This window comes from Gasterosteus aculeatus, chromosome 1 (assembly GCF_964276395.1).
Source record: "Gasterosteus aculeatus chromosome 1, fGasAcu3.hap1.1, whole genome shotgun sequence".
In the NCBI taxonomy this organism is placed as follows: Eukaryota; Metazoa; Chordata; class Actinopteri; order Perciformes; family Gasterosteidae; genus Gasterosteus; species Gasterosteus aculeatus.
Window position 1 is genome coordinate 20644318 of NC_135688.1, and position 25588 is coordinate 20669905.

At 43.1% G+C, this 25588-nt stretch overlaps 1 protein-coding gene across 2 annotated transcripts; it reads left to right on the plus strand.

Annotated features, from left to right (window-relative positions):
• Positions 1 to 5642: 5642 nt before the first annotated feature.
• Positions 5643 to 25168, plus strand: akap1b (A kinase (PRKA) anchor protein 1b). Of its 2 annotated transcripts, XM_040194130.2 has the most exons (12): positions 5643 to 5803; positions 5900 to 6019; positions 12016 to 13607; positions 15977 to 16101; positions 16714 to 16840; positions 16931 to 17058; positions 17645 to 17822; positions 18359 to 18509; positions 20789 to 20856; positions 21006 to 21079; positions 21162 to 21227; positions 21494 to 25168. In XM_040194130.2, the coding sequence occupies exons 3-12, from the start codon at positions 12041 to 12043 to the stop codon at positions 21554 to 21556; spliced, it is 2547 nt and encodes an 848-aa protein (XP_040050064.2). In that variant the 5' UTR covers positions 5643 to 5803; positions 5900 to 6019; positions 12016 to 12040; the 3' UTR covers positions 21557 to 25168. The 2 variants fall into 2 exon arrangements, with proteins under 2 accessions (XP_040050064.2, XP_040050074.2); XM_040194140.2 differs by lacking the exon at positions 5643 to 5803 and having other exon boundaries at positions 5886 to 6019.
• Positions 25169 to 25588: the final 420 nt, after the last annotated feature.

Genomic DNA, 25588 nt, shown 5'->3' on the forward strand with positions numbered 1-25588 from the left:
ATCTGCAGGCACCTTCTGATCACATTGCAACGGACTGACGTGTTGTGTGAGCGAGGTTACGCATTAAGAGTTTGTCCTTAGTCAAATTTCTTACATTTCTTTTACACTTTAAGTGGTTTTGAAACCAGCACTTTTACTTACGTAAAAAGTTTAAACCCTAGTATCTGTACTTCTACTAGAGTAATGAATGTGAATACTTTTGACACCTCTGCAGCCAAAACAAAGCAAACCCAAATAGGGTAAACACAGCCAAAAGGCAAGGCAGGCCAAAGCAGGGTTAATTTAACCAAGACAAGGAAAAGCAAAGCAAACCTGAACAGGGTTAGTTTAACCAGGGTAAAGCAAAGCAATTTATCCAAAAGGCAAAGCAGCAGTGGTCTCTGGCAGCTTAGCGGGTGTAGAGCTGATGCTCAATGGCAGACATTGAGTGCATCACATTAGTACGCAGCCATTTCAGTGAGCTTCTGGGACACAAAAGGCACTTAAATAACCACTGGACGGACAACGTGGGAGGGAATACAGTTGCTTCCGACAGCCTACCTGTCACCACACGGAGCAGCGTGAAAGACGCCAGGGTGTGTCGTAACCCCAGCCTCTGGCAAATGAAATGCTGATAGATGCTCTGAAGCCGCCTTTATACCGTATTGTCATGCAGCGATTGGCTGTGATCCCGACCCAGCTGAAAGTTATTAAGACCTATCACTGCATACTGCCACATATTGTTCTGGAGGTGAATTGCTCTGCAACACACGCAAGAGGTTTGGAACCATGAATTGAAACGAGTGCGTCGACGCAGACGCAGAAGCATGCGCCAGCCTTTAAGGGACACGCAAGGGGCTCTTGCGTCTGCGTCGCTCTGAAAACGCAGAAGCATAAACTAGGCCAGCAATTCCCAAAGTGTGGGCCGCGAAGGTACTGCAGGTGGGCCACGACGTTAATTAACAATAAATAAATAAAGTTTTTTAATTTTCAATTTTTAAAAGTTTGAAATTAATATAAAAATATTTATGATGCGGCACATTAGTTATGTGGAACATTAGTTGATGAAGCACAAACAATTTAAACGGACAGATTAATAAAACAATAAGGCTCTCGCTCGAAACGGCTGCTCTTGTCCGCCAGTCGTTGTTCAACAAATGCTGAGCGGCGCTCAAGCGCGTGAGATATGGAGCTTGTTTCAGGGCGCGTCGGAGAAACAAAGCTGTCGTTCTCGCGGAGCACTTCATGAGATTAAAGAGCGAGAGACGGTGCCCTTTTCTCTACAGTAGCTGAACCATCTTAACCGGGAAAATAAGTTATTCTAAAAGCAGCCGAAGATTTAAGGCGTGGATGGCGAGGGGGGCGGCGGGAGCCGACGCACCTCGCAGCATCGATCGGACCCTGAAAGCACCGTCTCCACCTTACTGTCAAAAAGAACAACAGCGAGCGCGTAGAAAACTCCTCTGAGCGCGAGCAGAGATTCTCCTCGCGAGCAACGAAGTTCACGTTTCGCAAGCGAGCAAATACCTCGAGACGAACTTTTGCTCACGCGAGACGGGCTTTTGCTCGCGGGTGTTTGATTTTGGTTAAATTCTTCAGGTCATTTAATCATTATGTTTTGATCAGAGTTGTGATTAAAGGTTTGGGTGGGCCGCGAAAGATTTTCAGATTTCAAATTGGGCCGCGGCATTCTTGAGTTTGGGAACCGCTGAACTAGGCTTTAGTGCTCGTGCAGGGCTGAGCGCCAAACGGCTGCAGCATCAGACACGCAGGTAATGACGGTGTTCGTGCAATCCTCTGACGTCGTTTGGTGATAAATTAACCACAACTTTAGCGGCGCTGTAAACATTACGTCGCAACTGGTCCGACGTTTCCTAAAAAACTTGCGAAATCCGTGATTTCAAAGCTCTGTCTAGCTGTTTACTGACATTTGTCATGTTTAATGTAGAGCGGGAGAGAGATACAGGCAGACAGACAGAATTTAAAGGCAGTTTTGCTGTTCTACAGAGTGGTGGTGATCTTCTTGGTGCTATGGCCCCATGACCACAGAGAAAGAATGCTTGGAAGAGTTGGACCTGTTGCTTTCCCAACGAGGCCTCTCCTTGAACAAGACGCGTACACAAAAGCATAAAACTGAACTGATCAAGAAACAAGCTTTCAAACGATTTAAAGATCCCCCGCCTGAATGTCACTTGGTTGGGTGACCCGGTCACTGCTCCGTTTTGTTTGTGCCAGACATTTTCACATATCCACAGATGTTTATGACACAACGTTAAAGCTTCTTTAACTTCTGTACTGTTAGCAGAGATGGTTCGCTCAACGGTCCCGGCGTCCATACCCAATGCTAGGCCGAATATTATGGAAGTACAAATAACACAAGTGGAGCATCATGGCTGTTTGACTTGAACTGAGTCGTCTTTATTGAACGCAGGTTCACTTGACCTCTCCTAGGTCACATGTCCATTCAGGGGCATCCTATTGGCTACCGCTTAACACACAATACTGTATATAATGTATAGGAAAGTAAATACAACAGATTGTGACAATGGAGGGCATATACTCATATATGTTAACATGTTCAACTTCAATGTATTTTACAGTGAGATCTAAAGAGAATGAAATAAGACCTTGCATTTTGATTAGACCAGCAAAAGGTGGTCGGGCTAAGAATTTAACACAATGTGGAAAGGTGCTGGGACCTGTTTGCTTCACAAACACCTCTCTCAATTGTTATTAGATAAGGAAGACAACAATGGAGAGAAAGAGAAACCATTTAAGTCCCGCCTCCCCGCCCGTGGTGCTGGGTTTGATGTTTTTATAATTGTATAATTGACAACCTGATGAATATACCGTGTAATATTTCTGAATGTGAGATTAGTCTGTGAAAGGGGGGGTTCATATGGGATGTTTTTGTGTCATGAAATCCGTTGATGTCAATATACACGCGTGGAAGGTCACTCAAACTCAAGAACTACACTGTAACAGAGTGAAAATGTTTCGGGCGCCAATTGTTAAAGGCGCAACAGCTGCATCCAGAGATAAAAATTGTTACATTTTTTTGTGACCTGCAAAAAACAATTACACCTGACAAATACAGTTTTCAGTACATTTCAGTCTACAGCGAATATAAGAACTAATTATTTTAGTGATCACTTCTAAATTACCTTAATAATCATCGCGATTGCGGTATGCAGATTTTGGTTGCAAAATAACGTCTGGCGCAACATTACACCGTAAAATATGATTTACGTATTAGTTACTTCAAAGCATTATTCTATGTTATGATAACACAAAATGACTAGTTATTAACTTGACAAAACAAATGTTAACCTGAAAATTCACATTAAACTGAATTAGTAATGTAAATCAACTTGACTAAGGAGGTCATCATCGCGTTTTTGCAACCGTTATCAAAGTGCTTTATGGGGAATTGGCAGGCGACATTGACTTTCCCCCCCTCTTGCACCTGGTTAGGTTGGACCAGGCTTGGCTAGCATCGGGGGCTCTGACTTTTTTCGAGGTGAGTGAAATCTTAACGTTAAGTGTTTATATATAAGTGAGGTTAAATGACAAGCACCAAATATGTTTGCACTCATGTTAAGGTTGATAACCACTCATTATATAATTTGTTTAAAAAAAATGCAAAACCCCTTGTACAGTTGTGCTCTGATGACTTGTCACGCTTGCAAGAGTGTTAAAATTGTTGTTGACTAGTTCTTATTTAAGTGGGTTTTTGGCACATTCGAAGTTCTCGTTTCTCGAAGTTCTCATAACATATACTTATCAAAAGGTGAAACAAATGTTTCTCATTTGTGTATGGTTTAAGACACAGTGTTATGGGAAACTCCCACTTTCCCCTTGACCCTCCTGTGTGAATGCATATGCATGACAGAAATGCACAATTTGCCATTTTCCGCTTTTTCGGTGTGCTTTCACCTCAGTGCGGCATGTTTGTACATACAGTACCTCGCCATGCTTTTACGCTTGGTACATGAGGCCCTCAGTGATCATAGATCAGTAATTGGAGACATGTAAGTTAAAGTGTATTTTTCTGTTATACTCAAATACGGAGTGGTGTGGGACCATGATGTCGAACAGCGACATGTCAATTCATTTTTTGCAACTTTAAATTGTTCTGTTTTATTTCAACAGTGGCATGATAAAGGGCATGTGCAGTTAAAGAAAATCCTGGCCATGTAAAGCCTCACATTCTTTTCAAACAGCAATATTGTCTCTTGAATACTACATTTTATGTATGAGATCAAGAAATGTTGACTGTTAAAAAAAATTGCATCAATAAACAGTTTGAATGTAAATTGGTTATTTCTCTTTTTGTTAAATTCAATAAATATACATTTAATTCAAATGAAATGGAGTTAACAAATCCAAATGAACTGAGCTCAGGCACAGGTTTACACAATAAGAGATATTTAATCATGGCGTTAAGTTCAAAGAACGAATTATATTAGTTGATTTAATGTAGAATTTTAAGGCAGCCCCGTTGCCTCATATTATTAAGTTGAAACAACGTGTTAGATTTTACAGTATAGAGCAGCGGTTCCCAAACTCAAGAATGCCGCGGCCCAATTTGAAATCTGAAAATCTTTCGCGGCCCACCCAAACCTTTAATCACAACTCTGATCAAAACATAATGATTAAATGACCTGAAGAATTTAACCAAAATCAAACATCCGCGAGCAAAAGTCGTCTCGCGCGAGCAAAAGTTCGTCTCCGCGAGGTATTTGCTCGCTTGCAAAACGTGAACTTCGTTGCTCGCGAGGAGAATCTCTGCTCGCGCTCGAAGGAGTTTTCTACGCGCTCGCTGTTGTTCTTTTTGACAGTAAGGTGGAGACGGTGCTTTCAGGGTCCGATCGATGCTGCGAGGTGCGTCGGCTCCCGCCGCCCCCCTCGCCATCCACGCCTTAAATCTTCGGCTGCTTTTAGAATAACTTATTTTCCCGGTTAAGATGGTTCAGCTACTGTAGAGAAAAGGGCACCGTCTCTCGCTCTTTAAGTGCTCGGCAAGAACGACAGCTTTGTTTCTCCGACGCGCCCTGAAACAAGCTCCATATCTCACGCGCTTGAGCGCCGCTCAGCATTTGTTGAACAACGACAGGCGGACAAGAGCAGCCGTTTCGAGCGAGCCTTATTGTTTTATTAATCTGTCCGTTTAAATTGTTTGTGCTTCATCAACTAATGTTTCACATAACTAATGTGTCGCATCATAAATATTTTTATATTAATTTCAAACTTTTAAAAATTGAAAATTAAAAAACTTTATTTATTGTAAATGACTCGCGGCCCACCTGCAGTACCTTCGCGGACCACCAGGGGGCCGCGGCCCACACTTTGGGAATCGCTGGTATAGAGCAACCGCCCAAGCGCCATGGATGATATTTGATCAGCGATAAGCAACAAACTTTACAGTAGAGAAATGACCTTATAGGCTACTCAGCGTGAGTATATATATAGTATATATATATCTATATCTATATATATAGATATATATATAGATAGATAGATAGATATTATAGTGATCTTAGAAAGCTGCCTCTTAGAAAGCTGCCTCTCTCTCTCTCTCTTTCTATATAGATAGATAGATATGATAGTGATCTTAGAAAGCTGCATCGCTCTCTCTCTCTCTCTCTCTCTCTCTCTCTCTAACCTTGTCATTTCACAGCCTTCAGTTTAGTCCCCGTGGCGGATGTGATTCGGACCTAGGAGGCCGCCTGCACTCTGACGTAGTGACCAGGGCGCGGATTGACATGGGACATCATGTTACATAGCCATCAGATCAACGTAAAGGAGGGCATGTCTGAAATAGGTGACTTTACTGCATTCTCACGTAACGCGAGAATACAAACGATTTTAACGTCTGACTATCGCGAGACCTGACCAGCTGTTTCGTCTGTTTTTTTAGACTAGTGCTCGTCAGTCTACACGTGGGGAAGAGAGAGTGACTTTCTTCAGGGACACGTTTGACAAACTCACTTGATCAATATCGCTCTCATCGTGGCGGCACCGAGGACCCTACAATATTGTAAGTAAAAGCTCCGGAAACGTGAGTAGCAATGAAGGAGAAACACCATGCAAGCCATAGCCATCTGCATCATGGTCAAACAGCGTGACTTAACGTTAGTGCAAATCAACTCCAGGGGTGCAACGCACGCAATGTGTACAGAATCGTGATCGGCGACATTTCCACTCATCTTTGCAAGCTGTCTGGGGTTTACCGTTACATCGACTGAGCCCAGTAATCCCATGTCATTGAACACCTCGCCGGCACATCTTCCTGTAATTTAACAGTAAGCACACTGAAGCTAGCTTCTCACCTTACCCGGTTGTTTAATTTTGATTACCATAATTCCTTTTCTCGTGCGGTATCCATGCACTAACAAAAGGGTCATGTGCATTGAACAAATGCTCATATGTTGGCAGTATTCCGAATATAAATGAGTTAGCTGTCCTTTTTGCTGGGCCGGCTAGTAAGCTAACACGTAGGTCTGAGGCCCATGCAGGACAGAAGCACTCCAGAAGCGTCCTTAAACCCTGCGTCAGTCTGGGACAAGCCCTCACTGGTGTATTTGCCTGCGTTTGAAGCTGTGTGAAGCGTTGCTTCTACGTGGTGGCCTAATGCGACAGTGAGTCGGCGAAATAAAAGCCTACAGCGCCCTATAACCGACTCATCATAGTGGAACGTTGCATTTAAAGCGTGTTTATGTTCACCGAGGGTTTAGCATTGCCACCACTGTGTGGGGCTAACCTGCTAACTTCATACTTTGTGTCCTGAACTGCGGCCTCCCAACCAGCCACGCGTTCCCCCCCAGCACTGTAACGTTAGCGTTGGGTCACAACCACCTCTAATGAGGATTCACTTCCAGTCATGAGCTAAACGGCCAGCATACGTTTTTCGGTCTATACTTATTATTCTACGTGTTTGGGTTTTTTTGGTACTGGACATAAGTTTTTCTGTGAGTGTCAAGTGTTTTCTGCCAAGTTCGCCATTCAATTGATGCACCCGGCGTCAGCTTTCATTCATGAATTGTTTTCTGTTTACTGGCTAACTAATGCGGAAAGCAATTTTTTAAAAGGTTTTTCTCAGACAGTATTTGTGTACAATGCTAGCAACAGTATTTTGGGTATGCATATGTAAATTGATTAGTGTGAAGTCTTGATATGAATAGCGTAACCCCCGCCACCCCACTGTAAGTAACAATTAAAGTGTAACGCTATGTTGGGGTTTTCTAGCATAATAATCTAAGCACGGCACGTTGTGCGTCGCGCATATCGTTCGTCTCACAGTAGGTAATTAGCATGGCACGTTAGCTAACGTTAAACGCTTGCCGAAATGTTATTCTTTTCCACGAAGTCTTGAAAGTTGGCGTTATGATCCTCGTGAACATAAGACGACTCAAGTCGAGGTGCGCATTCTCTTCGTGTCATGGGATTGTAAAATGCAATAATGATTCATGCCGGGCAGTTGTTCGGTCGGCTATATTGAAGGATTAGCCTGTCGTTGTGGCTAACAGCTAGTTGATTCAAACTCGACGAGCAGTGGAGCACCTGCACGTTCTGTCCTGTCGTCTCCACACTGCGTGCCGAATGAGACGGTCTGCTGATCGATCAGTACGCCATGTGCACAGACTCCTGTATTCCTCTTGAAACATGACGTTAATTGTGCGGTAATCCCACATCGGCGTTAATGGCAATACAATGAACGTGTAGAACAGAGTTTTCGCTTCATCCCGCACGTCTACGAATGCTAATAGTCAAGTGTACGCAGTAGTCTGCTGGACCATTGAGATGTAACATTGAACTAGTAAATTGGTGCTAGTGTATTGCTAGTGTGAGCGCTGCTTAGGCTGCCATTGCTGAGCACGTTGAAGGGTTTGACATGTAAATACAGCCTTGCCCTCCCCTGGGTGAAGCCAAGGTCAGTGTGAATCATGACAGAAGGCACCAATGAACACCAGTGTGACCTGCACAGAGAGCAGATTAGTTTGACTGCTGGACTGGCCAAGTAACCTTGTTCAAGGTGAAGGGAGTGTGTGCCACCATTTCAAAGGCACAGATACAGCATGCAGGCCCATCATTAGGTGTCCATATGGAGTTGCTGATTTTTATATTGTATTGTACATTTCACATCAAACATATTAGTCTTTGCTATGCTCAAAGGCTGACTTGTAAGCATGCCATGACAGTGAACATAATGCACATACAGCTTACCCGTGTTTACATGGATGTGATTTGTCTGAGCTCTGTGCAGTTGTTTTGATCTTTTTTTAATACAAAATGTTTTGTCTTTGGTGTAATACCTAACCTAAAATAGAGCTTTCTTTAAGAAAATAAGTCTTTTTGATCATTACTAAAGTATTGATTAGTGAATGTATTGAATTTGTTTAATAATGCAAATATAAAAAAGCGTTGCTATACTTTCATCAGGGGGAAATGCGCTCAACGCCAATGTGTTTCTTATGTGATATTGATTCAACAGACATTTATTTAAATTAAAAGTCTTTGCTATTGCCTCTTAAAAGTATATTCCTGGATTATGCACAGGGTCAACAGTTGACTATAAAGAGCAGCTGGGAGTGCCGTGCGCGCCACATCCAGATCATGTGATGCATTCCTCCAGGTTTGTTAAGGAAAGGCATGTGCACATGTCCTTTTTTTAACATGGACGGAGAGTCTCCTCCTGTGAGGCGGAGCACCAAGACCTGTGTATGCAGAGTACTGTTCCTGGGTCTTCTGTTGGAGCTGGTTCCTAGTATGTTACTCTTACTGAGTGTGGTTCAATTAGCATTTAGGACCAACTACTACAATTAAGTAATTTAATATAAATTAAGCTTATACTCAATGTTGATTCAAATATGATCATAGAAATGTGACGTTTGTTACATAGGAATCGATCCGTAATATGAGGTTGTGGGACCATAATGCTATGTTCACACCAAATGCAAAGCAAATGTTCGCAACCCTTTACTTGCCTGACTAGTGGTAGTTAATTTGCTTACATTCGGGCCCCCTTTATTTGAGCCGGAATGGGGGCGTGGCATATCTCCATGGCCTGTCTCCATAAAGACTATTCTCATTTCCGCTATCCACCAGGGAAATAACCACTATTTTGGTACTTGTTGTGGAAATTAGGCCTGTTGTGATAATCAATATATTGACTTATTGCACAATATGTAGAAAATTAGCTTGATCATTTTTGGTGCTGCGATATATTCATTTTTAAATAGAAATGAGTGTCACCAACATTTTAGTTACTCATGCTGCCTTTCATCTTTTCTGCTTTCTTTGTCGACAGTGGCTTAGGCAGCGTCTATATACACACACACACACACACACACACACACTAGGGCTGTCAACGAATATTCTATATTCGAATACATATTATAGCAGTTAAAAACAACTATTCGAATGTGAAAAAAGAAAAAAAAGTGCTGCACGACTGTGCTCTACGGGTGGGCGCGCACCTGACTACTGACTGTATATTGCATGAATAAAATAGGCTACAACAGCTTCATGCACTGCTTTGATTATTTGCCGTTTCATGCCAAGGAAAAGTTCCATGTTTACAGCTCGCTCTGAGCGTTCAATGTCGGTACTGTAAAACTTTCAGTTTCAATCACTGAATGAAGCCTGACATATGTGGGACAAGAATCACAACCTTAAATTGCTTGGACAAAACTCTTGATCAGCACTCGCCATTTGTTTTATTGTCCATTTAACGCGCAGACGCCGCAACGGTGCGAGAGAGTGACAGTGAGTTAATTTACTTATTTTTGTGTAGGTAATATGTTGTTAAATATGTTTAAACTTAAATAAATTACCCATACAAGTAGTTATGTCCCGTTGTATTCATGTGTCAAGCTATTGACGTGTCTAATGCACAACCAGATATTCAAATAAATGTGTGTTTTTTTTAAAGCGAATATTCCAACGTCATTTTTTAGCAATTTTGACAGCCATAACACACACACACACACACACACACACGCGGACACTTAACGGGTGAAAAGACGTGAACCTGCTGTGGTATGAAGTGGGTTTTTTTTTCGTGACATCTACAGTCGAGCCAGTAAGCGTAAACAAGTCCAAATAGACTTGGTTCAGAAACCGCAATCTTTATCCCTGGTGTGGAAACATTTTGGTTTTTAGCTGAATGAGAGATGTTGACTTTGTTTAACAACAGTGGCAACTGAAAGGGGCAACACAACTAACTTAAAATTTCACCTGAAACACAACCAACCCACCCAGTTTTTCAACCTGGGAACAACAACGGTTTCTGTGGACTGCGGGTTCCTCCACAATCATTTGCATCTGTCCATTGGCTTTACATGGCATCTGCTGGCACGCAGAATTTGCTTTGCTTTTGGTGTGAATGCAGCAGAACACTTGAGCTCTAGATTGTATCCTTAATTAGTCACAGATCCAGGGCTAAAGAAAAAGGTGAAGTATATAGTGTTTTGTACTGGAATTCTTTTCCCATTTGATCAGCACAACATGTGTAACTTCGAAGGTGCAAATACAATTTTATTGTCAGATTTATGAAGTACACAGCTATAGTTGTCCTGTGGACAGATTCTCCCACCTCAGCTGTGGGTCTCTGCAGCTCCTCCAGAGTTACCATTGGCCTCCTGGCTTCTGATTATTTTTCTCCTTGTCAGTTTGGCTGGACGGCCTTCTCTTGGTAGGTTTGTGGTTGTGATTTTATGGTGCTCTGTGAAAAGTTCAAAGCTTGCGATATTTCTTTAACCCTGCTTTATACTTAGCTACTTAGCTACAACGTTATCCCTGAGCTGTTTGGTAAGCTCCTTGGTCTTCATGATGCTCTTTGAACAGGTGTGTTTGTGCCCATTGCAGGCAGCTGGACCCTGTTTACTAATTTAAGTGACTTGCAAATTTGAATTTGGTCGCACCAGATCTTTAGTGTTTTACAGTAGCGGATGAATACACTAAACATCTTAGATTTTTATTTAACTATTTTGAATCCATGTAAAGTCTCCCCCAACTTCCAGATGATGGACTATTTTGTGTTAGCCTATTGCATAAAATCCATTTGAATCCGTGGTTATGCCATGACAAGATGTCAAAAGTCAAAGGTGGTGAATACTTATGTAAAGCACTAACTTTTACATCCCTGATTTTTCTTTTATTTGCTACAGATGAAATGAATTATCCATATTCTTGGATACAGATCCTGTTTTTGTTTTAACGCCATCCGTCCCAAAAATGTTTTTCGCCGGCTCTAAAGTTAGTAAACCATCAAAAGTCCCAAAATAATATCAAGAATTCTAATATCCTTTTACGGTTAGTCATCTATAATGTTCTTTTTCTTAAACAGTTAGGGTTAATTAAATAATTAGGAAGAAATACATTTTTGTTTTAAATAAATCTTAATGTTTTGCCTAAAGCCAGAGTCACTATTCCTGGTGTAGGTTATCCCTAAGATCTATTTATGTTGTATAAACACCTTCTTCAACAAGTGGATTTATTTAAGTTTGTCATTATTTCAGCAATCTGAACACATCTTAATGTTATCATTTACTGGTAAACGAATCGACTGGTTCAACTTTTTATCTACGCGATCCTGTTTTTTTTTTTTTTTTTTTTTTTTAAGTTAGCTTTTGCTTAAGCCCTCTGCAGCTCCACGCAGCCATAGACCGATGGTATGAAGTACTGCCTGAGTTAGATTAACCGATCACTGATTTCTTTATTCTATTTTTGCCGTCGTCAAGGCGGGACCAAGTTGCACCTTTTTTTTATTAGTAATTTTAGAGGCTACCGTAGTGATATCCCAGGAAACGAGTGGAGAGGGACATGCAACAAAGATTCCTGGTTGGACCAAAAGCAGGGCCCTGGTTCATGGTGCCCTAACCCTGTCATGGCATCTCAACCCAAAGCAGTATTTAAATAAGATTTTCCAGTCCAGTCATAGTGAAGCTGGGTATATGCAGATAATTTGTCCCGGACCTTTTATTCAATGTGAAATGTCCCTGACTAAAAAGAGTGTGTGTGTGTGTCTTTCAGGTGTCGCTGTTAATGTCCTGAGGAAATGCCGCTGAGGTTTCGTTCGGTCGTGCCCTACACACTGCCCGGAGTCCTTGCACTGATTGGCTGGTGGTGGTACATCTCGCGGAAGAAAGAGCGGCTTGTCAGCCTCGACAGCCCAAACGGGGCTCCAGCAACACCGGGTCTTACACCTCCAGCCGAGGTTAGCAACGGTTTGGTTGAGAAAGGGCCTATATCGCCCATAAATGACACAGAAAGCCCCACGCACAGAGCTCCGAAGGTCAGTAACTTGAGAACAGAACATGATAATTTTTCCCAAGTCCATGGCACTGAAGCAGTACCCTCAATCAAACTAAATTCTGAGGAAGCTGCCCCTCCGCTTGGCAGAATAAAACAAAAGGAAGTCCATACACTCTCGGCCTTGACTCTTCTATCACCTTGCAAAGAAGATCGTCCGCAGAGGTTATTGAAAGACAACAAAGACCTGGAGAGAAGATCAACACCCTTTGTGGTAAAAGAGCATGAGGACCACTTAGTTATAGATCCATCTTCTGCTCCAGAAGTCCCAGTGGAAAGGGTCATCTTGCCCTGCCAGTCTACCAAAGTCACCAGCCCCCCCCCCACAACAACACACCTTTCAGATGCAGAGAGGCCAGAGCCTGAAGGGGAAGTCGCAAAGCACTACAGCACTGTTAATAAAGATGAGATGGCTGTTTGTGCAGCCACCACGCCCAAAGTGCAGAGAGGTATCCCTTCGGAGGCAGACTCTCTAGAGACACCCCCTTCAGCACGGGATTTCCACCAACACATTCTAACCAGCACACCTACCTCCCTGGCCGCAACCTCCACAGCCCTGAAAACGGTCGAAGACTGCATCACCATATCACAGGCTGAAGAGGACACCCAGGCACCTGGTGGCCATGGAGAGGAGCAGGATCTGGAACTACTAGCAGCTGGACTAATAACTGAGGTCATCTCGGCAGCTACGCTGGAGATCCTGGGTGTCACCAGCTGCCAAGTCACACAGCCCAGTTGCAGTAGCAGCACACCACTGGCTAGCAGCAGCCAGTGCTCCCAACAGGAGCAAACGGCAGCGCAGCAGCAGCACCACCATCTACTGACTGCTCCCTCTCAGAGTGACATTGAGTCTGGAGAGGCCAACGAGCAAGGGATACCTAACGGATGCTCCGCCACTCCAGTATGGGAGCCTGTTGAGGTCAGTCACAGGGCTCATCAGACTAACCATGCACAGAAAGGCCACTGGCTAACACCCTCGCATCAAGCAGCACAAAGTACCCTTTTGCCAAACATGAAACTGAAAGGCGATGAAGCAGCGCTGGCCGAGGATTCGGCTTGTAGTACATGCCACTCAGAGGATGGCATGAGCAACGAGGACCCTCCGTACAGCATGCCTGAAAACCAAATTGATGCAATCCAGGTTACAGACTTGTTGGCAAAAGAAGCAACACCGCCTCAATCCCTGGACACTGCCTCGGAAGAAGCTGAAGGAATCTCACTGGAAGCTGTGTGCGAGATTAAGCGGCTCAATGGAATGGGCCTGAGAAATGGAGCTCACGGGACATGTGAGGGGGAGACGGACCAGTCTGGAGGTGAGGGATCATTCAGTTTTTTCATGTATTGATGTTGGGCTCCAGTATACATACGCACTGATACAAGATATACTTTTTCAATTTCAATACAGATATTTGAGCGTTTCAAAATTGGACCGTTGTGAACTTTTTTTTTTCAGGGCTTTTCAGGTAGTGTGCAATGGGCCCTGAAATTTAGGATTTTTAACATTATGGTTGCACCATAGAAAGAAAAACCAGAAGGAATAGAATTTTTAGCGATATGCCAATCAAATTTATTTGCCGCAGATACCATATGCCAATCATCAATGATGCTAAATCATTAATGATCGTAATTTAATAAGCCTACTCATGTTTTTATTATCGTTTAGTGTCATTGTAGCGCTGCTGTGCACCTCGGAGCTCCTACATCAGGGGTGGGCAAACTTTTTGACTCGCGGGCCACGATTGGTTCTGAAATTTGACAGGGGCCAGATCAGGAACAGATGGATGGAGGGTTTGTGTGAGCTAATATAAATGACATGTAAAAATATTTGCATGAAAGGATTTGCTTTGTAGCAAAGCATTTTTCTGCAAGACAGTTTAACAAATTTCATGAACAATACAAAAATATGTCTTAACATGACTGATCAAACATCTGAGGCCTGCGCCCAAACCAGTTACCTTACTTGAACTTCTACAATTATTTGATTACGGTTGACATTTGCTACGATAACTATCAAGCCTTTAAAATGTAAATGACCATTGTAAACATCCAAATCAAGACCGCATAAAATGTATGTACAGTCACCAAATCGTCAGCTCTTATGCTACATTCACACCAAAAGCGAAGCAAATTTTTGCCACGCTGTACTCTCCTCACTAGTTGTAGTTATTTCGTTTTTTATTCGCGTCCCATTTAGTTTTGCTTGAAAGGGGGCGTGGCTTGTCTCAGTTACTTGTCTCCGTAAAGACAGTTATAATAATTTCCGCTATCCACCATTGAAATAACCACTATTTCTGCTCTTTATTTGTGAATTACACAAACGTTGGAACCGCAAACTGTGGTGTGTTTGGGTTCATGACGTCATCCGTCGCCGCACGCAGCTGGAATTTCATGAGTGCTGTGGCTGTGGCGTACTTCAGGCTGACCAGCAGCCAGTTTGATGACCCGTTGTGTCTGCTCGGTGCCAGCGTCTCTCGGTCAGACACAACTAACTTACAGGCGTTCAGTCTCCGCTGTGTGTGTGTGTGTGTGTGTGTCTCCGGTTAGTGGCAGTTTCATAAAGTGCTTTGGCAGCAGAACGGCGGTGATGACGAGCGGAGCATCTCAACGCTGATTGGCTTTGTTGAAATATTTCAACTTTGGGCGAAAAGGCTTCGCGTCCTCCGCGCCGCCCGTTAAATTTGCTTCCTCCGCGACCAGTCGCGTCTGTGCATTGACTTTACATGGAATCTACTCGCGTGAATAATTTTTGGTTTTTCTCTTGTGTCTGTCCTCTGGGTTTTCCTTCACCTGCTCTGTGCCGGCCGCTACATCCTTCACTTGCACTAAGCAGTGCTGCCACATGTTGCTTAGTAACTAACGTACGGTGGCCCGAGGCTGCCGAAACACTTCTCGTGTGAACTAGTTGAAATGCGTGTGTCTCACGGTCAATGTACTGTAATGGGGTGTCTCATCCAGCCGAGGAAACGCTGGCTACCATCGCCAGAAAACTGAGCAGCCAGGTCGGCATGGATCTCTGCTGTCGGTCTGCCGAACAGCCCTGAGATAAACTAAGGAAGTCCACATTCAAACTCGCCATAGAGTAAAATAGTCGTTGCGGTCTGTAGTCTGTGGGCACTTGACCGCGACATGGCTCCCGGGGCCTGATTCTGTTTGGGTATGAATGTTTAAGTAGTCCTGATGGACAGGTGGCAGCCATCAGTTTATGAGACACTAAGTGTTAAAGCACTGTGTGGTATGACTAAGAGACAAAGCCGCGAGTAGAACGGGGGACAGGAGACTGATGTCTTCACTCATTGAAGTTAGGAATGTCCATGATGAGAACGCGCAAGCGTGGGGCAAAACCAATGTCGCCCCTGCTTGAGTCTATTTAAGGACGCTGGCTAAATTGTATGACACACATCATTTTCTTTAATCAGCAATTTGGTAAAGTGCTTCTTTGACAGGACGTGTGTATGACCGGCAGGGACGTGAAGGAAAATAATATCATTTTTACAAATATTATTGGGAACAAACATTTCAAAAACACAACTATTTACATTTTTTATAATTTAAAATGCTTGAATTGTGACAGTCGGGAGGCATAAAGTGATTTCTTGTGACTTGATTGTGTAGAGCTAGTTCTTTCCAGCATCCTCTCTTTAGCAAACATGAACATTAAAGGTGTTGATGATTCTGTGTCCAGGATCTGACGTGAACAGCATGGACTCTGTGGACAGCGGCTGCACTATGGGTGCTGGGGAGGGCCAGACCAACCACGCTGCCTCTTCCAGCGCCGAGCTCGTCGTCTGGGAGATTGAGGTGCCGAAGGTGAGTCTGCACAAAGGGCACTTTTCCCCTTTTGGTGTAGTAACATTAAACCAGTTACTGATTTCCAGTTTTGGGGAGGCAAGCATGCCCAGGTCCAAGGGTGAATGCATGCCATTTGGACTGAGTTCAGACTCCAGCTGAGCCACAACTAGCTTTAAATGCAGTTTCTCTTTTTTGACTGATACTAAATCGTTCATTGACCAGCTGATTTAGGACTTTAGCCTGTTTTTCTAGAACGGAGCTCTTTTTCCATTGGGAGATCGACTCAATGAGATGGGATCACAGTATTGGTTTGCTAAAATGTATAATTTAGAGTAATGCCCAAGTGTTCCATGCACATGCTGTCTGTTGATAAATAAAATCACTCTGAAGTATATCTTTATTTATTTTTTTTAATTTGAGTTTACTGGGTTACAGGTTGTGCTGTTTGTGAGGGGTTGGCGGGTATATTAGCGCAGACATACCTTGTTAACTCCGGAGTCTGAGCGTATCCTGTAAACTGGCCTTCTTGTGTTAGATTTTAGATATTTTATATATATTCTCTTGGGACTTGATTGACATTCGTTTAAAATGTTAACGCTACGGTCATTCCTGCCTGGTTACCCATACCAGCATCTTGTAGGGCGGTTAATAGGGAAGCAGGGAAGATACGTGAGTTTCCTGAAGCAGAACTCTGGTGCAAAGATCTACATCTCCACCCTGCCTTATACACAGGAGTTCCAGATCTGCCACATAGAGGGTGAGTTCGGGGGGAGAGCCATACAAAGATCTATTGGACGACATGTTTTGTTTCAGGGCTTTTCTTAAATACTTTTTGGTCTCTCTCCAGGTACGCAGCAGCAGGTTGACAAAGCCCTGTCCCTGATTGGAAAGAAGTTTAAGGATCTGGACTTGACCAATCTATATGCACCGCCGCCACCCGCACTAACACTGCCATCACTTCCTATGACGTCCTGGGTAAGGGGGGTGGTCGCTAGCTACATTGTGCCACTAATAGACGTGGAAGATAGCCGCTCCAATATATTTGCAGAAAAGTGAGACTCATTGAGCCCTATTTTTATAATAGGTTATAAGTGTGTGTAAAAAAGAAAAAGAAATGCAGTGTAAACTACACACAGTCTTGGAAGAGCGCAAAGGAGGAATACAAAGTAGTATAAAATAATGTATTATGGGATTTGACGGTATGCTGATTCTACTCCCACTACCCACATGGCAAACCCCACTAGAGTCGGCTACTGTGTTGGTACAAACCATTCAAAGGCTTATTGAAACGCACTGCACATGGGTTGATTTTTAACAGGGTCACTATAAAATGACCATCAAAAGCCACATCCTGAAGGGTGTTCTACCTGCCATGTTAGCTTTACTTTGAGTTGTAAAGTTGATTTTCACGTGGCAAAAATGTTGCTTGTTCGCTGCGCTTTGGTAATTGCTCTCATTAACAATAATAGAGGATGCCGTACTATATTTGAAAGTGTAGGTTTTAGCCAAAGAGAATGCATTGGAAGAATAAGACTTCCTCTCATGTCATCTGTGTCCTCAGCTCCTGCTCCCCAGTGGAGTGACCGTGGAAGTGATAGTGGTGAACATCGTGTCAGCCGGTCACGTCTTTGTCCAGCAGCACACCCATCCCACTTACCACGCTCTGCGGAGCCTCGACCAGCAGATGTTCCTCTGCTACTCGCAGCCGGGCACCCCTGCCCTCCCCTCACCGGCTGAAGGTAACCGTGTCAACCCACTAATAAATATATGTGCAGTTCAAAAGCCTTCAACTTCATATGCAGCTAGAACAAAATCTCCAGCAACCATAAAGATGCCCCCCCCCCCGCTGCAATTATGAAAATTAGAAAAAAAATATAATGCAATTAATCTATTTAAGTAGGTGGTGTTTGAGTCTGAGCCAACACCAGCCATATCAATTTTATCCATGGTACATTTAGTCATTATGGTTGATGTTGGCTTCATGTACAAAAGCTATGTGACGTGACCATGAGATGTGTATTGTACTGTGTGTACAATGTGTAGTCAATAGCGTATAATTCTATTTTGGACGCAATACTAAAACAGAGGAAACGTCCCCTTCAGTTTGACGAATTTTTTAACAACCCTAAATAATAGTAAGGGATGAAATGGAAAAGAAATCCACTCGGAATCCTAATCCCATTCTGAAATGGTAAACTACTGTTTAAACCATATTTATCCTTGCAGAGGCTGAACAGAGAGACTTTGCACAGTTTGAATAGTGTCTGTCTTCCAGTCGGTGTGATCTGTGCAGCTCCGGCGGCGGAGGAAGCCTGGTGGAGAGCTCAGGTCATCACTTTCTATAAGGAAACCAATGAAGTGGAGATCCGATACGTTGACTATGGAGGCTACGACCGAGTCAAGATCGACTCGCTACGGCAAATACGGTGAGTGGGACGTCTTGTCATTTAGAACAAACAAACTGCTACGAAGTGCTTTTGGGAAGATAGTTTCCTTCGGCTTTGTAACTGCATTCCAAATGCATTTACCTAGGGGTGTTCTCTGGAATTCAGACTAGTTCTAGAATAGATATGTTTGGAATAAATATCAGTAGAATTAAGTTTCAGTAAAGGAGTCCGTGGTTTTGTTCCCTTAAATGCATGCCTCGTTTTTTATATTCTATGAATGCGGAAATCGCCTTCGTCAAATTATACAATATCATTCACTTAAAACGTTTTAAAGAGACCTTTTGAGACCCAAAGTTAGATTTCTTCTGAGTTTTGTCGCCCACTCACCATCGTTCTAGCAATCTTATGGAAACTGAGAGCTACAGATAGGGCTGTCACGATATCAAATTTTTGCGCCCCGCGGCAGCCGGGGAGGTTTAACACGGGGCTTCGACCACCGGCAGGGCGCCGCGCTCCGCAGCTGCAGGGAGAGACTGAGCGGCTCAGTGCCGCTAACAATCGGCCGGCCCGGGAGGAACGCAGGACGGCGGCCCGGGGACGGCGTTCCTCCCGCCCAAAGAGGCAAACGAGCAGTCCGAGCAACCGAAAGTAGTTCAGGTTGAAAGACCGGGCGGATGTTTGTTGTTTTGGGTGAGATTTTAGCTTTGTTGGTTTCACTGCTTCTCTTCACCTGTCTGTGTCCGCTCTGTGTCTGTGTGAGCGCTGCCTAAGCCCCGCCCCCGCTTTCCACAAGGAAAAGGGACAGAGGCAGCGCGATCAACTTAAATGTTGGTGACGTTCATTTATATGTAACATGAATATCGCAGCACCAAAAATTATTGCACGCGGGTGCGATATGTCATTTTATCGCATATTGCAACAGGTCTTTCAATTGACCGCCAGAACAACAGGTGGAGAAACGTGTTTTTGTTCAAGACTACATGGAGAGTCACGTCTTTGTGTGTGGAAGTTGTTGGTTTGTTTATTTATTAGACTTTATTGCCCCGTGCATCGCCACTGCTGCTTTTCATCGCGGACACGTTTGTTCCGTATTTTCCTCCACAACTTTGTTCCCCTCCACCGGCAAACCGACGTTTGCAGGGATCTTCATGAATCAGAGGCCATCCGCGCGTCCTTATAGTCCGCCAATGACTGCTTGTATAAGGGCATATTTATGGATTTTTATGACAAAAGCTCTTCAATCTGATCCGTTCTCTCGTAAACATTCTTTGTTTTAATAATGGCGGTTTTGTGCTATGAAAACGGAAATGTGAGACTCCGTAAAGGATGTAGTTAGCGGACCTGCGAGAGGCTTGCATAGCTTTCGACGCAAGCGTAGAAAAATGGGTCAACGCACGCAAGGAGGCGTGAAAAGGCACGTAAAGCCTAGTTTATGCTTCTGTGTTTTCAGAGCGACTCAGACGCAAGACCCCCTTGCGTGTCCCTTGCGTGCCTTTTCATACCTTGCGTCCTTGCTTGTGTCGAAACATTTTTCTAGGCTTGCGTCGAAAGCGACGCAAGCAACGCAGCCTCCCGCAGCGCAGCCTCCCGCAGCGCACCAGGCTGCGATTGGTCTGCTAACTACGTCCTTTACGGAGTCTCACATGTCCGCTTTCATAGCCCGATACCGCCATTATTAAAACGAGGAATGTTTAAGAGAGAACGGATCAGATTGAAGTTATTGAGTTAGATTGAAGTTATTCCGACAAAAATTGAACTTTTGTCTGAATAAATGCGTAAATATGTGTCGATGCACGGGGGCAATAAAGTCTGATAAATAAACAAACCAACGGCTTCCACACACAAAGACGTGACTCTCTAGGTCGTCTTTGACAAAAACACGTTACTCCACCTGTTGTTCTGGTGGTGAATTACTCTGCAACACACGCAAGACTTTAGAACCATGAATTGAAACGAGTGCAAGCATGCGCCAGCCTAAAGGGACACGCAAGGGGCTCTTGCGTCTGCGTCGCCTTGTGTCTCTGAAAACGCAGAAGCATAAACAAGGCTTTATTGTGCTTTGTCAGACTCAACTAGTACATCAAATTTGGTTTGTTTTCTAGAAAGTCACTAAAGAACAGTGTTTTCCTGCAGTGCGTACTTACTGAATCTTAAAATGCAACTTTCATTATGGAGTTTCACAAAGCGGTTCTGGTGCTGATTAAAGGAAGTGAAGGTGACTTTTTGACATGCATTCTCAATCTGTAATTATGGAATTGTACATGTAAAATGTATTTTTGAAGATTTTCTTTTACTAATTCTGCAGTTTTATTTTCCAGGTCTGATTTTGTAACATTACCATTTCAAGGGGCTGAAGTATTGCTTGACAACATCGCCCCTCTTCCAGGTACTACATTGTTTATTATTACCTACATTTTTTTTCAAACTCGCAGCTACCACAGTAGTTTGACAACCGCAGTGGTTGTAGTGCTAGTATATAGGCCTTTGAGTTGCTCTGTGGTTGTTCTCCCATTACTTTTAAATGCCTGTCATCAGGAGAGGATCGTTTTTCACCGGAGGCCACAGCAGCATTGGAGGAGATGACCAGAGGAGTGGCCTTGCTTGCACAGGTCAGACCTCCTTCCTCACTGCATTAAACTCAAAGGTGTCAGTCAGCTGTACCTCACCATTTGTCTGTCCCTCTCTGTGAAGGTCTCGAACTACGATAACAACACAGGCCTCCCTCTGGTCCATCTGTGGAACATGGTCGGAGAAGAGGTACGATGTGTCATGTGGCGATAAGTGTCTTGCCTAAAGGCACAGCGACACACGCAGCCCCTGTGACCGAACCGCCAATGCTCTGATTGGAGGAAGACCGTGCTCTCCACCCACCTCACTGGCTCCCTGAGTGGAGAGCACGGAGCATGTTTCTCTTGAGTCGAGGAAAAAGACAAGCATGTCATGTAACATGGATAGGATACTGCTGATGATCTGATGTCGCTAGTGCTCCTGTAATAATTCCACGCTTTCTCTTTACATTTCAGGTGGTTTCGGTGAACCGTACGCTAGCAGAGAGGGGCCTGGGGGTTTGGCTGGATGGATTCTGAACATCAACATGCTCTGAACACACCCCACCCAGCCAGTTTTCTTGTGAACAGCTGTCTTGGACCCGTGTCTTCTTGAGGTCCCAGCGCCACCAGACACAGCGGTGGATCTAAGATTGTTCGTTTTTTTTTCCTTTCATTGCTTTTTTTTTTTCTTTTTTCTTTTCCTTTTTTTTAATTTTTTTTTTTCAGACACCTTATTTCTTTGGAAAAGAAATTAAAAGTTATTTTCAGGCATAATCTGCGACAGCACTGCTTCAAAATAAGATGACCTCTCCTTGTTCTTGTACTCAATGAACTTAAAGAAGGAAAAGAACAGGTACTTGTAAAAAAAATAATAATAATAATAACATTTTTTTAAATCTATATTGTAACTAAATAAAGGTTCAGCCAATATTTTTGTCCACCCACATCCCACTTAATGTTTTGCCCTGGGCATTTGCTCAGACGTGATCATCGTGCTGTATGGAGGCACGAATGCCTCTGTTGACACAATTAGGTTTTATTGGCACGTCAGTCAGCGTTGTCTGTAGGTTACTACATTTCAAAGGAAACTCCTTTTGATATTTGGGCTTCTTCTCTGGATAGAATGAGGAGGATGGGCCAAAAAGGCTGAGTGACAGCAGGGCAAAGAGGAGGCGAGGCCCGAGGCTGGTCCCTGGTGGAGCACCCAGCAGTGTTGCATCAAGAGACATGGACTTCTCTGGGGTGTCCATCCAGAGCTGCTGCTGCTCCTCCTCCAACCAGAACAGAACTGGTTGCCTTTACACCACCTTTCTCCACCAGCTTGCACTGTCGTTTTGAAAAGGCAGGAATTTTAACCCACCAGAAATGCAGTTGAACAATATTTCATATTGAAGCTCAAAGCAAGATTTCATTAACTCAATAATTCCTGACGGCATGTCACCGAGCCGACAGGAGGCTGATGATGCAGATCGTTACGGAGGGGCTGTTTGTTAGACTCCACTCGCTTCGTGTGACCACCTCCAAATCCTATCCCCACAGTATAGAATATTAAAAAAAAATGTCCACTACAGAAACTACTTAAAATATTAACGGCACACTTACTTATTCGGTGTTATTTAAATTCTAAAACAAACAACTTTTAAGGCTAAAGGAAAGCGAAGCAGCTTTGTTTGGGTAGCCTCATCTTCCTGAATGTTTCATGGATGTGTCATCTGGTCTAATAACGCTAACGAAGTGGATTTCTTTTAGCTGGGGTGCCGCGTTCAAACAATGTTAGTGAGTTTTCAGTCTGCTCTATACATGGGCTAAACTCAGACATGGAAAAGGAACAGTACACAGTAAGTTTGCAGTGCAGCTTGTCACCATTGACCCAATATACAGTCTATCAGCCCAGGAGCGCTGCTGCTCTCTGCGCCTCACCACAGACAGCAGAGCCTTGTTCTTCACCTGGATGAGAGGATTTACCACTACTTTGGCCTAAAGATGAGGTGGGTCATTGTCGTAGCGACAAGTCCTCTGACCCAAACCTGAAATCGGTTGATTTAATTCAGATATTGAGGGGCCAGGCATAACTCGTTGATGCAATCTGAGATAATCGCCTTCACTGAGCCTATTGTAGGGTATCGTTAACCTCATTGAAGCATCGAGGCAGCAAAATAAATGTTTTGAGTAGAGCTGTATATCCTGAAGATAATACAATTTGAAATATAAGCATATAAGTTAGTGTTGGAATTCTTTAAATTAAAACTGATGCACACAAGTTCAAAGTAATGGCTGCTTGTCCGCTCCATCTGATTATAGGTGCTGGTTTCTAATAAAGACACCGTCATGTTAATGTGAGCCAAAGTGCTGTATTAAGAGTGTAAATGCATCAACACTATGGCAATTACTTCAGTAAAGTGGACTGTTTATTGTGAAATACACTACCGTTTGTTAGAAGCCCACTTTTGACCCATAGTGGCTACAACAATGTGAATATTAGTCGATAGAAATCTGAGCGCGTATTACTTACTGAAGCCTTTGTTAATCAAAGCCAGGATCCTGTCGGAGGGATCACTCCTTTTCCTGTCATTGGCCACTAATCCCACTTTGTGACAAAGGACCTGGAAACCTTTCTTGTTCTTCAGAATAATCTTGATATGGTTGAAATCATACATTTCATCAAAGGCAAGCGGTCTTCATTTTAGAATAAGAGCACGGTCTCACTCAATAGTGTAATCCAAGATGAACAAATCAATTGTTTTGCTGTGTTTGACAAGTGTAGGGGAGACCATTATAGCTGGCTTTCCTCATGTCGGAGTGCTGTTTATTATGAAAGCCTTACTGCATTTTCTTCAACCCGATGAACATAAATCTGGTCAGATTAATTGAAACCCTCCCAATCTACAGTGAAGAGAACTGCGGTATAGGAACGTTGGATAGCCTTGCTAATCACTGTGTTAGAGTATAAATTAGATTGATCTAGCAGTTCTGTAATGTTGCTTTATGTAACGGCCCTCTGGATTAGCTAAACTAAATTTGAAGAACAAGGTCCCGGTGAGCAGGGAGACTCCCAGTTCTATAACATGCTCCTTTTCTATTCTGTCTGTATCTGAATATCCCTTTTGCTCCTGGAGTAGAATCATAATGTTCATCCAGTGTCACAAAGTCAGACCTTTCCTGTCTTTACACGTCAGTGTTCAATGGAGCCCAAAGAGGCTGAACAACCTTGTGAGGAATTCATTTCCAACACCACTGTAATTCTAAATGGCATAAACTCCATTCTTGTTTTTTTATTTTTATTAAGTCTCTTTTCAATGAAAAAGAAAAACACTGTTACCCGAGCAATAAGGCAGCTTTATTTAGATATTGAAGGACAGAGTGTGCAGTAGGGTGGGCTTTAAGTGCTCCATGTAACACTACTACAAAGAGAGAATGTTTTCTGCACAACATAACACAAGTAAACAACACTTTAAAAACTCATCAATAATGCATTGTGTCAATAATTTATCTCAGGAATGGTTGATTAGATGGTGGGTTAAGGACCCAAAATACCCAAGGGCAGCTGATGGAGTAAAGGATGAGTGGGATTAAACCAAGAGAATTAAATTCTATGGGAAATTAGGCATTTTGACAAAGAATAACATCTATATTTTTGAGTTCTTGAAGGAGTCTAGAAGTCGGTGCTGGAATCGGAGCAGTAGCCATATTGTCTCTTGTTGGGTTGTGAGCGTACTTCCTCTCTGTTTCAAATCGGTTTGATCCTGTCTGTCCCCCTTTTTTAAACCAGATAAAGAACCTCACCAAACCTTAAAACATTGTTTTAATCCAACTAGAGTTTTGTTCATTTCTCTGTAAATAAGATATTTGACTGTACTTTTCTATGGCACTGGAGAGAAAAAGGTATAAAGGGATCATTATTGGTATTTTTTTTTTGTTTGGTTTGTTCTGGTTCATCCTGCCTCCCCTTTTTCAATCAATGTTCTCAAGCTGTGAGATACGTGTTTGCATAGCTAGACAAGTCATCATTTGATTATTTAATTGGGTGTAAAGGTTGTCTGCCCTAAAGCATTTAACATGTACAGACCAGTTTTGCTAGGCTCATCTGAAGTTTGATTTGTTGATTGTACAGATCTATTAAAGGAATAAAATAAAGTTATTGAAAGTGTCTATGGTAGTTTTTTTCCCATGTCTTTGTTAAAATGAAAGAGTTTATGTGTTGTGTAAGTGTTGGTGGACATTTGAGGAGTTACGTTTACAGGTTTCCCTTCATTCTAAACATGACATATCAGGGACACCTTGAGGAGATCCCTTCAAACTCCTCTTGAACTGATTAGATGTAGTGGTCGAATGTTAAGGCAACTGTGACCTCACAAAAAAAACATTTTTTGGCCATAACTAAAGTATTCATGTGCTGCTTACAACAATATCACACAAATGTTGCATAGTATCAATTTATTTAACACCAACTCGTGTTGGCTGAGGCGTATGACCAAGAGGCGATATTTCTACACTGCTCAAAAACATAAAAGAACATATCTTTTATCAGGGTATGGCATGAATTCAATTGCACTTCTCCGATAATGATCA